At 36.1% G+C, this 16172-nt stretch overlaps 1 protein-coding gene across 3 annotated transcripts in view; it reads right to left on the bottom strand.

Moving 5' to 3' along the window:
* LOC134256518 (protein prenyltransferase alpha subunit repeat-containing protein 1-B-like) overlaps window positions 1-16172 on the bottom strand; it is a 48444-nt gene that overhangs the window by 17529 nt on the left and 14743 nt on the right. For all 3 annotated transcript variants that reach the window (XM_062739170.1, XM_062739171.1, XM_062739172.1), the window contains exons 2-3: window positions 9198-9367; window positions 2442-2517 (exon numbers count right to left, since the gene is read on the bottom strand). In XM_062739170.1, the coding sequence (XP_062595154.1) occupies window positions 2442-2517; window positions 9198-9367 (246 nt within the window). The remainder of the gene's footprint in view (window positions 1-2441; window positions 2518-9197; window positions 9368-16172) is intronic.

The following is a 16172-nucleotide window of genomic DNA, read 5'->3' as shown; positions in this document are numbered from 1 at the left end:
TATATTGGATGGTATCTTTAAAACTGAGCTTAACACTCATTTAAGAAAAGAGAGGTCAAAGGTCAAAGGAAAGGTCAAGGTCAAACTAGAAAAATGTCCATAGGACATGAATGCCCCTCCGAGGGTATATTAGTAAAGCAACATGAAAATTTGTATAAGTGTATAAGATTTGATCAGAATATCTTGAATAGTGATGCAGTTGAATTGCTGACTTTAAAACAAAATTTGATAAAAGTTGAGGTTGAGGTCAAATAAAAGGTCAAGGTCACAATTGTTGATGCAGTTGAATTGCTTACATCAGTATGTATCAGCATATGAAGTTTGACACTGATTTAGGAAAAGTGAGTTGAAGGTCTAAGGAAATGTCAAAGTCAAAAATGTTGATGCAGTTGCATATCTCTCATCAATATGTATCAACATATGAATTTCGATAAAAATATCTAGAAATGATGTCTTTAATTAAAACTGACAAACACAATTTGATAAAAGTGAGGTCAAGGTCAAATAAAAGGTCAAGGTCAAAATTGTTGATGCAGTTGAATTGCTTGCATCAGTGTGTATCAGCATAAGAAGTTTGACATTGATTCAGGAAAAGTGAGGTCAAAGGTCAAAGAAAAGGTCAAGGTCAAAAATGTTGATGCAGTTGAATAGCTCTAATCAGTATGTATCAGCATATAAAGTTGGTAACACTATCTTGAATGGTATCTTTAAAACTGAGCTAAACACTCATTTAAGAAAAGTGAGGTCAAGGTCAAAGGTAAGGTCAAGGTCAAAAATTTTGATGCAGTTGAATAGCTTTCAACAGTATGTATCAGCATATGAAGTTTGGTAACACTATCTTGAATGATATATTTAAAACTAAGCTAAACACTCATTCAAGAAAAGTGAGGTCAAAGTCAAAGGAAAGGTCAAGGTTAAAAAAAGTTGATGCAGTTGCATAGCTCTCATCAACATCTATCATCCTATGATGTTTGATGAAAACATCTTGGATAGTTTCTTTGAAACTGAGCTTTGAACTGAGCCAGGGCTCGAGCTGTGATTCGCCATTGTCGCCAATTGCGAATTTTTTTCAAAAGTGGTGAAAAGAAATTCATAATTGGCGAAAATGAATTTTTTAGATGTACCATGTACAAATTTGTGTAGTCCTGGTTAACTCCTTTGTTTATTTTATGTATACAGATAAGTCCCTATGTTTATTTAATGCAGCAGAGGTGTGAAAACTGAAACCTACATGTAGGAAATCATGTCTCGCTTGAACGAACACGGCTGACTAGGTAACTAAAGGGTTACAAAGTTGCTTGAAATAATATAATTTGGACTAACAAGGGGGGATAAAGTGTTATTAGGAGATGAAGTTAGTAAATAAAAGATTTTTATAAACAAAATCTGGATCTATGTAGATCGTTTTTTTTTAACCGAAAGTAGGGAAACATGACGAAAATTGTAAAGAATAGCTTCAAATTTTACCTAATGAAAATTGAAAAATGTGTACATTATACCATAAACTGACAAAGAGCAAAAAAGAAATTGGTTTGGAAACAGAATTATCTAAATTCTTAGTTAATTACATTGAATCATTTACTATTACATGAGCTGGACATGATAAACACTATATGCCTCGGCCATATTCATGGTGGGGCATAAAAATCAAGAACGATAAGCTGGTAAGAAAAGTAACAAGTGGAATACTTTTTATCTTTATTTCACAGCAGAACATTAAGGCCAGAAAATATAGCTACATGTATTCTTTCATATGTAGCTTTGGGTTTAACTAGAACTGTCAAAATGGGACAAAATAACCCCCGCTGGGTTTTTCAGAGGTAAGTTTTTCAATAATAAAGATATGCATCAAACAGGAATCATACAATTTTTCTTTCAGTGACCTTGAACTTGCACAGATGACCTTGGGTCAAGGTCATGACACACCCTTAGGTCATGGGCAATCTTTGTGTGAAATGAGAACCTATCAAGTTTATCCATAAGAAAGATATGGACCGGACACAAATTATGAAATTTTTCTTCCAGTGACCTTGAACTTCCCCAAATGACCTTGGGTCAAGGTCACAACACACCCTTAGGTCATGGGCAATCTTTGTGTGAAATGAGAACCTACCAAGTTTATCCATAAGAAACATATGGACCGGACATGAATTATGAAATTTATCTTCCAGTGACCTTGAACTTCCCCAAATGTCCTTCGGTCAAGGTCAAGACACACCCTTGGGCCAAAGGCAATCTTTGTGTGGAGTAGTAGATTCTAATGTTCCTCCGTAAGAAAGATATGGACCGGTTGCACAGACAGACGGACGGACAGACAGACGGACAAGGTGATTGCTATATACCCCCCCAAACTTCGTTTGCGGGGGGTATAAAAAGTGAAATTATGGTGTTAGGAATCGTTTCCTATGACCTTTAACCATAGCTAGTTACACATAAAATACCTAGTGTTCCAAGCTGTAGCACAATCAGCATTTACTAACAATATGGCTCTGGTTATACTGCATAGTTCACTTGGATCTGTAAAAATATAGTACACATCTTAAATGATTAGCTAAGACTTTTTGTTATACCTTTAATTTGTTCCTATACATATCTATACGAAACAAGAGGCCCAGGGGCCACAGCGCTCACCTGAGAACATCGGCTAAGAACAAGAGGTCCATGGGCCACATTGCTCACCTGAGCACTATGGCTAGGAAAAAAAGTAGAAATTGGTTTATTATTAAAAAATTTAATTCCAAAAGTAGTCCCATGACCAATCATGGCTTTGCTATTCTAGAGAAGAGGATTTTAAAGAATTTTCCTGTATATGTCTTTGTAAAACTTTGGTCGGCCATTGTGGCCCCGCCCTACCCCTGGGGTCATGATTTGAACAAACTTGAATCTACACTACCTGACGATGCTTCCATATAAATATGATCAATCACCGTAAATCTGGAAATTTTTACGTCGATTTATTTCTGCGAATTTGGTTCAAAAAGCTGTTGATTAATTTTACGCTTCAAATTTTTGCGAATTGTCACTGGTGCTAAAAATACAAATCACTGAAGATTTTCATATCAGGTTATGTTTCAAATAATATGCCTAATTAGAATACCACCAATATACTCGCAACGTGGCAAGATATTGCAAAATCGCTCCGAAACAATTTTGATAAAAATACAAAAGGATTTGCACTGAAAACAATTTCTTAATCAATTATAACAAACATTTTAGAGGTTGTGTATGCCTTTTAACCTCAAGTATAATCCAAATGAAGGAAAAATACTGGTATAACTAATAATAAATAATTAAAAACGGGCATACCGCCTCAGTGCTTGTCAAATCATCGGACGATATTGCATATAATGAGGGCAATTTACACGCACGGGTAATTAACTTGTAGTTATATAGTAGACTAGTGTAAACAGGTTTCTTTTAAAAATGACCAGTGCTTACCGACGCATATTCACCGAGTTAAAAAACAACACGAGTTCTCAGAAAAAAGTTCTTCACATGTTGATTTATTTTTAAGAAAAATATATTTGCGAATGCAATGTACACGCAAATTTGCTAAAAATTTATCTACAGTAAAAATTTCCAGATTTACGGTATGGCTTTGTTATTCTTGAGAAGAAGATTTTTAAAGAATTTTCCTGTATATGTCTATGTAAAACTTTGGTCGGCCATTGTGGCCCCGCCCTACCCCCTGGGTCATGATTTGAACAAACTTGAATCTACACTACCTGAAGATGCTTCCATATAAATATGATCAATTCTGGCTTTGCTATTCTTGAGAAGATTTTTAAAGAATTTTCCTATATATGTCTATGTAAAACTTTGGTTGGCCATTGTGGCCCCGCCCTACCCCCTGGGGTCATGATTTGAACAAACTTAAATCTACACTACCTGAAGATGCTTCCATATAGATATGATCACTTCTGGCTTTGTTATTCTTGAGAAGAAGATTTTTAAAGAATTTTCCTATATATTTCTATGTAAAACTTTCGTCGGCCATTGTGGCCCCGCCCTACCCCCGGGGGTCATGATTTGAACAAACTTGAATCTACACTACCTGAGGATGCTTCCATATAAATATGATCAATTCTGGCTTTGCTATTCTTGAGAAGAAGATTTTTAAAGAATTTTCCTATATATTTCTATGAAAAACTTTGGTCGGCCATTGTGGCCCCGCCCTACCCCCGGGGGTCATGATTTGAACAAACTTGAATCTACACTACCTGAGGATGCTTCCATATAAATATGATCAATTCTGGCTCTGCTATTCTTGAGAAGAAGATTTTTAAAGAATTTTCCTATATATTTCTATGTAAAACTTTGGTCGGCCATTGTGGCCCCGCCCTACCCCCGGGGGTCATGATTTGAACAAACTTGAATCTACACTACCTGAGGATGCTTCCATATAAATATGATCAATTCTGGCTCTGCTATTCTTGAGAAGAAGATTTTTAAAGAATTTTCCTATATATGTCTATGTAAAACTATGGTCGGCCATTGTGGCCCCGCCCTACCCCCTGGGGTCATGATTTGAACAAACTTGAATCTACACTACCTGAGGATGTTTTCCCATAAGTTTCCTCTTTCCTGGCACAGTGGTTCTTGAGAAGAAGATTTTTAAAACATACCACCAAATTTTCATTATTTCCGAATTATCTCCCCTTGAATGAGGGCGTGGCCCTTCATTTGAACAAACTTCACTCAAGGATGCTTTGTGGCAAGTTTGGTTGAAATTGGCCCAGCAGTTCTTGAGAAGAAGTCGAAAATGTGAAAAGTTTACAGACAGACAGACAGGACAGACAGCTAGACGGACGCCGGACAAAATGTGATCAGAAAAGCTCACTTGAGCCTTCAGCTCAGGTGAGCTAAAAAGCACATATCAGATCAGAACTGAAAGTTTACTTAGCTGGGGGGGGGGGGGCTTGAATTTTAACCTCCCAGGGGGTCATGATTTGAACAAACTAGAATCTACACTACCTGACAATGATTCCATATACCTGGTAAATATCACTAATCATGGCTTTGAAGTACTTGAAAAGAAGATATTAAAAGGTTTCCTTATATATTCCTATATAAAAATTTGGTCGGCCATTTTGGCCCCACCCTAGCCCCGGGGGTCATGATTTGAACAAATATGAATCTACACTACCTGACGATGATTCCACAAGAGTTTCATCTTTCCTGGCCCAGTGGTTCTTGAGAAGAAGATTTTTCCTATATGTTTCTATGTAAAACTTTTAACGCCATTATTGTCCCACCCTAGTCCCAGGGGTCATGATTTGAACAAACTTGAATCTACACTACCTGAGGATGATTTCACATGAGTTTCATCTTTCCTGTCTCAATGGTTCTTGAGAAGAAGATTTTCAAAGATTTTCCCTGTATATTCCTATGTTAAACTTTGATCGTTCATTTTGGCCCCACCTTACCCCCGGGGGTTATGATTTGAACAAACTTGAATCTACACTACCTGAGGATGATTCCACAGGAGTTTCATCTTTCCTGGCCCAGTGGTTCTTGAGAAGAAGATTTTTAAAGATTTTTCCTATATATTCCTATGTAAAACTTTTAATGGCCATTATGGCCCCACACTAGCCCCTGGGTCATGATTTGAACAAACTTGAATCTACACTACCTGAGGATGATTTCACATGAGTTTTATCTTTTCTATCTCAATGGTTCTTGAGAAGAAGATTTTTAAAGATTTTTTCCTATATACATGTATTCCTAAGTAAAACTTTGATCGGCCATTTTGGCCCCACCCTCCCCCTGGGGATCATGGTTTGAACAAATTTGAATCTACAATACCTGAGGATGATTCCACATGAGTTTCATTTTTCCTGGCCCAGCGGTTCTTGAGAAGAAGATTTTTTTAAAAATGCCATTAATTTTTCTCTAATTCATAATTATCTCCCCTTCGAAAAGGGAGTGGCCCTTCATTTGAACAAACTTGAATCCACTTTACCCAAAGATATTTTGTAGCAAGTTTGGCTGAAATTGGCCCAGTGGTTCTTGAGAAGAAGATGAAAATGTGAAAAGTTTACAACGACGACAGCGACGACAACAACAGACAACGGACAAATTTTGATCAGAAAAGCTCACTTGAGCCTTTGGCTCAGGTGAGCTAAAAAGTACAGTGTATAACATTTCTAATGTTTTACTGAGCGGGCATAAAAAATCGATGTTTGACAGCTGAATGCGATGATAGTTCTGTCAATGAGATGTTGGACAGCTTAAGGCCCTTTCACAATTGGCGCACGAGCACTTTACAACACTTTGCGATCAGAAAATTTTAGCTTCACATGAGCTCTCGCATACGTTGCACGATGTCTCGCATTCATTGCATGTGTTTTAGTGGTCGCATCAAGTCTCTTCAAAATAGCCAACATGCACACTATTCAGATGCGACCAAATGCCATCCAAATTATCACAATTCAACGCAACGAAAGTTATGCGAACGTCTTACAACATTTTATGTACTCGTAAGAGTGATGTATGATTTTTAAAGATCGTAAGATGAATCGCAGCTGTCTTTGCATGTGTTTTGCGACCATGAGACTGTTGCTCAACATGTCTCATATAATCTTGCAACGTTTTACTATCATTGTTTGATTTATCACCTTCAATTGCCATTTTTTGCAACAGGTATATATACCATGTATAATTATAAGCACCTTAACTATGTCAACTGAAGAGCGTTGGAAACGGGTGGTATATATACCCGGCCCTCTGACTCGCACGAACATTCGTACTATGGAATGCATGAGCGCACGAGCACCGCACATCCAATCGTATTGTCGCACGTTCAATCCCTAATGGCCTCAGGCAGACAGTTTAGTTCTTGGGTCCGACAAAACACGTTGCCTTAGAACTCAGTCAATAAATGTATAGTAGTGTATGCACCTCTATAAAGAAATAGTACACATCTTAGATGATTAGCTAAGGTTGTGAAGTGTATGCACCTTTATAAAATACAGTACACATCTTAGATGATGATTAGCTAAGGTTGTGTAGTGTATAATAGCTAAGGTTGTGTAGTGTATAATTAGCTAAGGATGTATAGTGTATGATTAGCTAAGGTTGTGTAGTTTATGATGAGCTAAGGTTGTGTGGTGTATGATTAGGTTGTGTAGTGTATAATTAGCTAACTTAAGGTTGTGTAGTATATGATAAGCTATGGTTGTGTAGTTTATGATTAGCTAAGGTTATGTAGTGTATGATTACCTAATGTTGTGTAGTGTATAATAAGCTAAGGTTGTGTAGTGTATGATAAGCTAAGGTTGTATGATGTATGCACTACCTTGAACTACCGACACATAGTTTGTGAGTCATTTTGTCTGGCTAATCTCATTTTTTCAGGCCATATTTAATTTTCTGTGATAAAAACTATTTTTTGGTTAGCAAACACCAACAGTTAGGTTTGTGTCACTACTATTTATTACAATATACATCCTCACAAAGTCAAGGTTTTGTGATTTTGGAACTCCACACAAACCCTTGACATAAGTCTATTTTTGAAAGCAGGGCTAGAAATTAAAGCTACTTTTTCATTTGTTATTAGTCTAGGACTGGAACCAATCAGAAAACACTGTTAATTGTTGGTAACTTAATTTCGTAAACAAATATAAATTGTCTTTAAAATGGAAAGTGTCAATATTGTAGGATTTGTGACCAATTACTGTAACTGAAGAGGAGCAATTAAAGCCTTTCCAGTTCAAGTTTGAATTCAACCATTTTCCTTAATACTGATTTTTTTAGGGTTTCAAAGACTCAAAGGCCACAACACTCATCTGATTTACCTTAGTCCTGTTGTTTTTTTTCAGCATATTTTGCAATTCTTAAAACAAATGTTGATTTTTATGCACCCAGATCGATAGATCCAGGGCGTATATTGTTTTTGTCCTGTCTGTCTGTCTGTCTGTCTGTTTGTTTGTCTCGAACTTTAACCTTCACCATAACTTTTGAACCATGAAAGATAAAGACTTCATATTTGGTATGCATACTCCACTAATTAAGGTCTTTCAAAAGACACCAAGGTCAATGACATTGTGACCTTAACTGTGGCCTATATGCTAAAAATAGCTTTTTTCTGCAAACTTTAACCTTTGCCATAACTTTTGAACCATGAAAGATCGAGACTTCATATTTAGTATGCATACTCTACTAATCAGGTTCTTTCAAATGACACCAAGGTCAAAGACCTTGCGACCTTCACTGTGACATATATGCTAAAAATAGCTTTTTTGAACCCTCACTATAACTTTTGAACCATGAGATTGAAATTTCATATTTAGTAAGCGTACTCCACTAATCAAACTTTTTCAAATGACACCAAGGTCAATGACCTTGTGCCTTGACTGTGACCTTAATGCTAAAAATAGCTTTTTCCGAACTTTGTTGCAGCCGGGCGCATAGTGTTTCACAAACACATCTTGTTTTTTCTTAAAATTTGAATCTACCACTTATTATAATATAATAATAAATATATTATTATTATATAATATCATAATATAATGGGTGGTGATCTGGTTGTTAATCAGAAGATTTTTCTGCCCCTCTTCGAAGAAGGGAGGGCCTATTGCTTTGCTGCTGTTTGTCTGTCAGTCGGTCTGTCTGTCAGTTCACCATCAGTTTCCATTCATTTTCTTCACAGATTGCACATACTGAAATAAAATTTGGTATACAGAATTATCAAGTTTTATTTTGCATACGATCAAGCCATTTTGGACTTAGGAAAATTGGGGGTTGGAATATCTAGAATATATCATAGAGTCTTGAAGCACACTTCTCCTTTCAGGGGTTATTTTCAAATGGCTCAAAGTCTGGTCAATTTTTCAGTCTGTAAAACATAACTGCTGTCAGTTGCACCCTAGACAACACTATATAATTACTATAGATTATCAAGTTTTTGGACATTTTTTTGTGCAATATGTTTTTTATTTTTTTTAAAAGGGGTGACGAAACCGTCATGAATGCATTTTACTGCTGTATATGTCCTACTCTAAGGTACAAAAATACCAGTGTATGTGAGAAATTTTTGTGAGCAGACAGTCTTGCATAATTATGCAAAAATAAAGTTCTCAAAAATAGTAAGTGATTTACAGACAGACAGAGACTTGCCATGAAGTAAACTGAATTTTACATTTGTAAAAATTAATATATTTTTTTTTTTTTCAATTGACTTAAAGCATTTGACATACCTATAAATTTTGTTTGTGGTGAGTTTTTCCTCCAAGAAATGAGTCGATAATAAGCATACTGAAAAAGAATCTTGATACTCCATGATTCCATCCCTAACTTGTGTTCCTGTAAAACTAGGGGACTCCTGTTGTGTTTGGGTTCTGGAACTGGAAGGAAGTCATACTCATCTCTGAAAAAGAAGAAAGATTTTAAAGCCCAAACCTTATGTTAAATCTACAATACATACTACATGTTAAGAGATTGATGTGATATTGCCTGTCAGTCAAGTAAAAATCGCTAATTTAAAACATCATCATTTGATCATGATTGGTTGACAAACTAGCTACCCATGCTACACAAAAATCTGGGTATTTAAAAAAAAAATTCACTTCTACATGTAAAGGTTTGAAAATTGAATCATATGGAATGCCGTCACTGCCTTATAGCAGAACACTACAACAGCATTGTGCCAACACTTTGTGACATTTACTGACACTACCATTGCATTGGGTCAACTTTCCATTACATTATATGTCAAGTCTTTATAACATTTACACACACGACTATTACATTCCCTTAGCAAAAACAAATGCTATATTTGCATTGATTGTTGATTTTATTTGTCTTGAAAATACATTGAACATTGGTTATGCATTTATTTTTGATTGAATACAATTAAAAAATCTTCAAACCATTGATTTTGGAATGATTGAAATTTGATATTCCATTTCTAATTTTTTTCTCTGTGATAACCCTTTGAAAGTTAGCGGAGTTGATTTCTTGATAATTCTACCGGAATGTAAATTAGGCAGGTCGATAGGTCAGGAGCTAAGAAGGCCTAATAAGCATACAAATCTCGTGCGCATCTGTCTCTGTTCTTGAGGCTAAGGAGGCCAAATATGCATGTAAATCTCGTGCGGCTTCTTTTGTGTCTGACATCAGTGGGCGAGGACTATTGAAATCGACATGGGAGTCCTCATGTAATTTAAATTTGTCTCTACATTTTTAAAGTCTAAATCTACAATTTTATTTCGCAATGAAATGGAAATATAAGGAATCACTGTCTAGTTAGGAGGGTATGTCAGGGACATCAACAATAGTGGGAAACATGGGATAATTTAAGCATAACGGGCGAAGCCTTAAATAAATGTTGTTTCAATGCATTTATTTTGAATTGATATGATGTCATACCAATATAAATCTACACATCAAGTGTTCTCTTTGGTAAATCCATGATTGAATTTGTATTTATTTTCTGAAGCATTGATTCAGAAATAAATGGTAGCTTTATCAGTGTTCCAAGGAATTTTTATCAGTCCTCGTGAAAAAATTCCAAAACTCCCAATAATCCGTTGTGGTGCATAGCAACATGGTGGTTTATAGGGGTGGGACGATATACCGATACACCGATACCTACCGATATTTTCCTCCAAGATACGGTTTACGATACAAGCATTCAAATATCTGTACGAAACGATACACGAACGACCTATCCAAAAATTGAAAATGAAAGTACCTGTCCTTGGAAAATGGCGGCTTGTACGAAGCGAAGAGATTATTTTGATATTGAAAACACACTTTAGAACTAATAAGGGGTAAAACGTTTTCACTTTTAAGCAGGCTCGGGAGATTGGACAAGAAAAGTTCAGTACGAAATGCGTTCTATACACAAAAAATATCGTTTCCAGAACATTTGATATTATAAATTGTTAGTCCACCTCGTTCTTTTTTTTGTAATCTCAACTTGGCGACACACTTTCAGCAATGAATTAATAATAATGTAAACATGATAGATGTTTTTCAATGAATTTTTAGTCAGTGTTCTCTGATGAACTACACAACTATTTGTAAACAAATTCTGAATAGTAATAATAGTATGTACGTGTATTATTGTTTTGTAAAGTTTTAGTCAATGAAATTGAAGAACTTCAAGTATTAATTTCAAAGCAAAGTTAACATGATTTGATATAGAATAATTTGTTGATTTAATGTCAAGACAAAAAAAAAACAAAAAAAAACAACTTATTCTTTGGAATAGTTTTCTAATTTATCATAATATCGAGATACGTATCGTATCGTGCCAATATATCGAGATACGTATCGTATCACAAGATGTGTGTATCGTCCCATCCCTAGTGGTTTAAACATAGCAACAACTTACTTGAAAAAATTAGAAAATATGATTTAATGTAATTTCAGTGAGTCAATAGGACTTTCCATTTCACATCATACTTTCGCCACTTAAATGGCTCGAGTATTTCTGATTTTGTCGGAAACTTCCGAGAAGTTCGGAATCTCGATCCTGATGCATGGGAAGTGCATAATTTGTGTTCTTTCCTTCTCTTTTTTTCATGAACCGAGGATAATTATGTATAGGTTTTTGATTGCCTGATGTCACGGCGTCAGGTTGTATAAGGATTAATATTTGCATGATCAGAAACTATGCGATCATACCTAGAAGGCCAGGTTTTGTGCAAGCTGATTTACATTGGAATTCTTTACCTTCATTTCAGAAGAAACAGCTTTCAGAAAAAGAATGATATTACTGATGCAAAATGCTGCAGTGTTTACTTCCATTACTCTTTTTGCACAGAAACAGATTATTCCATGTGATTCAGTGTTCCAACATGTCAATGTATCCTTTTTTCTGCATTTCTATACTACTGGATCAGTCCATTTATGTTCTAGGAAAGGGGTGAATCGCTCTTTCACGCCAAATGTCACTAGTCAGCTATCTCCGTGCCTTTTCCTTGGATTGTTCTATTGTATGAATGGGTGTGCTAACTTTCGTGGAATTAAACAAGTTAATTTGTCCTTTTAACCTCCTTCCAGTGCTGCAGAAATTCTATTCACAAGTTTTATCTAATTCTTTCAAACAAAATATCGTATATATCAGTATACACACATGCAACACTCAAAGAAATGATTTTTCTAATCTGTTTCCCACAATCTCGCAGTTGGTTTATTCCATAAATGGACTAGTCCAATAATAATAAACAACACAGTTTGACAAGTCATGGTCTCCAGATGCATGATCTATATACATGTATTATATGTACATAATAAATAAGAAACCAGTGCATAATCTTCGATTTTTCTTTCCAAAAAGGCTGAAATATTGAATTTACTTATACTTCATTTTCAATAAATGATAGTGGCACTACCCCCCTCCCTCTTTCAGAAAAAACTAGAACTGTCCAAACGTGACAAAATACCCCCCGCTGGGTTTTTCAGAAGTAAGTTTTTCCTTATAAAGATATGTATCAAACATGAATTATGAAATTTTTCTTCCAGTGACCTTGAACTTCCCCAAGTGACCTTGGGTCAAGGTCATGACACACCCTTGGATCATGGGCAATCTTTGTGTGAAATGAGAACCTACCAAGTTTATCCATAAGAAAGATATGGACAGGACACGAATTATGAAATTTTTCTTCCAGTGACCTTGAACTTCCCCAAATGACCTTGGATCAAGGTCATGACATACCCTTGGGCCATGGGCAATCTTTGTGTGAAAGAAGAACCTACCAAGTTCATCCATAAGAAAGATATGGACAGGACACGAATTATGAAATTTTTCTTCCAGTGACCTTGAACTTCCCCTAATGACATTGAGTCAAGGTCATGACCCATCCTTGGGCCATGGGCAATCTTTGTGTAAAATGAGAGCCTACCAAGTTTATCCATAAGAAAGATATGGACCGGACACGAATTATGAAATTTTTCTTCCAGTGACCTTGAACTTCCCCAAATGACCTTCGGTGAAGGTCATGACACACCCTTGGACCATGGGCAATCTTTGTATGAAATGAGAGCCTACCAAGTTTATCCATAAGAAAGATATGGACCGGACACGAATTATGAAATTTTTCTTCCAGTGACCTTGAACTTCCCCAAGTGACCTTGGGTCAAGGTCATGACACACCCTTGGGCCATGGGCAATCTTTGTGTGAAATGAGAGCCTACCAAGTTTATCCATAAGAAAGATATGGACCGGACACGAATTATGAAATTTTTCTTCCAGTGACCTTGAACTTCCCCAAATGACCTTGGATCAAGGTCATCACACACCCTTAGGTCATGGGCAATTTTTGTGTGGAGTAGTAGATTCTAATGTCCCTCTGTAAGAAAGATATGGACCGGACACGATTGCACAGACAGACGGACGGAGGGACAGATGGACAGACGGACAAGGTGATTCCTATATACCCCCCAAAACTTCATTTGCAGGGGGTATAAAAACATAAATGAACACACATTACTACTGTTAACTTCAGTGGAGAAAGTACACTCCAACAAAATGTGTATTTAACTAGTGCTAATTGTAACGGGAACCGTTACAGATGTTCCCCAAACACTCCCCAACTCCCTTTCAGTGCCATATTCCCTGTAAGCTTCATTAAATAAGACAAACTCTGTGCATTTTTGACTTTAACAACGTTTTCCCAGAAGGATACCAGTTATATTCAATTTTTAGCATTGCACCCAAGCGCATGTGAATGCATGTGCGTTATGACTATCATCTTGTCTACACTATTTATATATTCTAATATACTATATATTAAAGCATTCAGTCCAAAAGTAATAAAAATCACTCATTCAAGAGTATTTTTAAATATACTCGTTTCAAATGCACGCACGTGTGTGCACGTGCATGATGATCATACCTTCTTGTAGGAGTCCCTTACATCTATCTATGTTCTAAATCCCTTCCTGTTTGGTTGAAAAACAAGGGAGTTATAGCCATTTAAAGTTTCAGCCAATCAGATTGCAGCACACGTGCATGCGTGTAATTTCATGATTTTTTTTATATCATTTTGTAGGATATCCTAGTGCATGACTATATTTTAAATTTCAAAGAATTTCGTCCAAAAACAAAGGAGAAATAGCCAATTAAATTTTCAGCCAATCAGATTGCAGCACAGGTGCATGCGCGTGATTTCATGATTTTTTTTCTATATCATTTTGTAGGATATCCTAATGCATGACTATATTTTAAATTTCAAAAAATTTCGTCAAAAAACAAAGGAGATATTGCCATTTAAAGTTTCAGCCAATCAGCTTGCAGCACGCGCACATGCGCATGCTTTCATGAAAATTCTTATATATCATGCGGTAGATCTTCATAATGTAGGACTACGTTCAAAATTTCAAAGGATTATGACAGGAAACAAGAAAGTTATTGAGACTTTAGTTTCAGCCAATCAGAGCGAAGCGCACATGCATGCGCATGAGATCTTGCTATTTTGACCATGCTACCTTGTCTATACTACTAATGTATCCTTACATTATGAGTTTCAAAAAATTTCATAAAAAAATAGAAAAGTTACGGCAATATCCATTATATTGGTAATTTCACCTGTTGCACGTGCGCGCTCTTGCAAGCATGTGCGCGGAAAATGACCTTTGTTTGGCAACTCTACATAACATGCCTACTGACCCTAAAAAGGTTTCACCTAAGTCGGATGTGTAGTTTACAAGATCACTCGTGGACAAAATTTTCCCAGGAAGAAGAAAAATAACTAGAAACGATCTCGTTGCGAGCAACGAGAGGTCTTCCGTCCGATTCTGAATTAAAAACACCAAAAATCGAGATGAAAAAGTGATAAAAAAAATTCGGATATTCGGGGGAGCGAACCCGGGTCGCCCGCGTGACAATCCAACGCGCTACGTATTCAGCCATTGAAAACACCGCTTCAAATATTTAAATGCAAATATCTCGAGATTGCCCATTTCAATTCTTAAACAAATTACATATTTCTCATTCGCATAAGAGTCACTTTTAAATAATTAAAATCGTAGAAAAACATTTGAAAACAAAAATAATGGAAAAATGCACTTTTTAAATTCGCTTCCGGTAGGGAGACCGGAAGCACCGACGACGCAGGAAATGGGGCTTACGCACATCTAAAACCATGCCCTATGCTCTTAGATAAGTCTCCAGTTCATATTCTCAGCCATTTTCGATAAAAGTGTGCGACAAAATCGCATTTCAAAATCAGAAAACTGGCCATAACTTGGCACCAAAAGCGAATTATCAAATTTCCTCCCAGATGTATCAAGTTCATATTGATGCGCATAATTTCTGAAAATTTCATTGAAATCCATTGAATGGTTGCTGAGAAATCGCGTGCACAAAATTTTGGAAAAAAAATAAGAAAAATAATAATAAGAAACAGTAGAATCACTATAAGGTCTTCCGTGAAGACGGAAGACCTTAATAATAAGAACTAGAGCCGAGCTCGTTGCAAAGCAACGAGTAGGTCTTCCGTCCTGTTTGACCGGAAGTAACTTTTATTTTAAAAAAAAAATAAAGAGTAATGAAGTTCCAAAATGGTTTAATCCTCCAAATCTATGTTAATTATTGCAAAATTAAGCCTTTTCGGCAACTTCCGGTTTGACCGGAAGTGACGACAACGGACGGAAAATTAAGAAATAAGTTTCCAGTGACATATGATATCCAAAAACCTGTCAAGAACAGCAAAAATATGCAATTTTGATTACTTCCGGTTTGACCGGAAGTGAAGTCGCCGGACGTATTTTGACGACGCCATTAGATAAATCATGATATTTTAAACAACTTTTCTTCTTTGACGTATTACAAATTCTCAATACTTTTTGAGATATAAAGGAAAAACTTTCGGCCCCATTTGGCCCTTTATATTAGGGGTCAGCCCCTTATCATTGATATCTTTTGAAAGATCGTGACATTCTTCACAACTTTTATTCTATATGTCTTTACAAAATATTAACGTGTAAAAAGATATTGCAAAAAATGTGTGAAAAATCTCTAAATTCCCGATAGGTCTTTTTTCGAGCCATAGCGAGCGCCGACCTGCTGCACTTCAGGAGAATAAGAAAGGCGTGTGTCACATCAGCACATGTTGCTCTATCATCGCTGAAAATCTTACGTTTCTATCTAAAAACACTTTTGACAAAAATGCTGGACAATGTGACCCTCTGAAAATCACTAAATCGCGGAAATCTCGAAACCG

Source organism: Saccostrea cucullata, unplaced genomic scaffold (assembly GCF_032062105.1).
Source record: "Saccostrea cucullata isolate Sc308-1 unplaced genomic scaffold, CSIRO_AGI_Scuc_v1 ctg90, whole genome shotgun sequence".
NCBI lineage: Eukaryota > Metazoa > Mollusca > Bivalvia > Ostreida > Ostreidae > Saccostrea > Saccostrea cuccullata.
The sequence above is the reverse complement of the archived record's forward strand: the minus strand, read 5'-3'. Positions and strand labels throughout refer to the sequence as shown.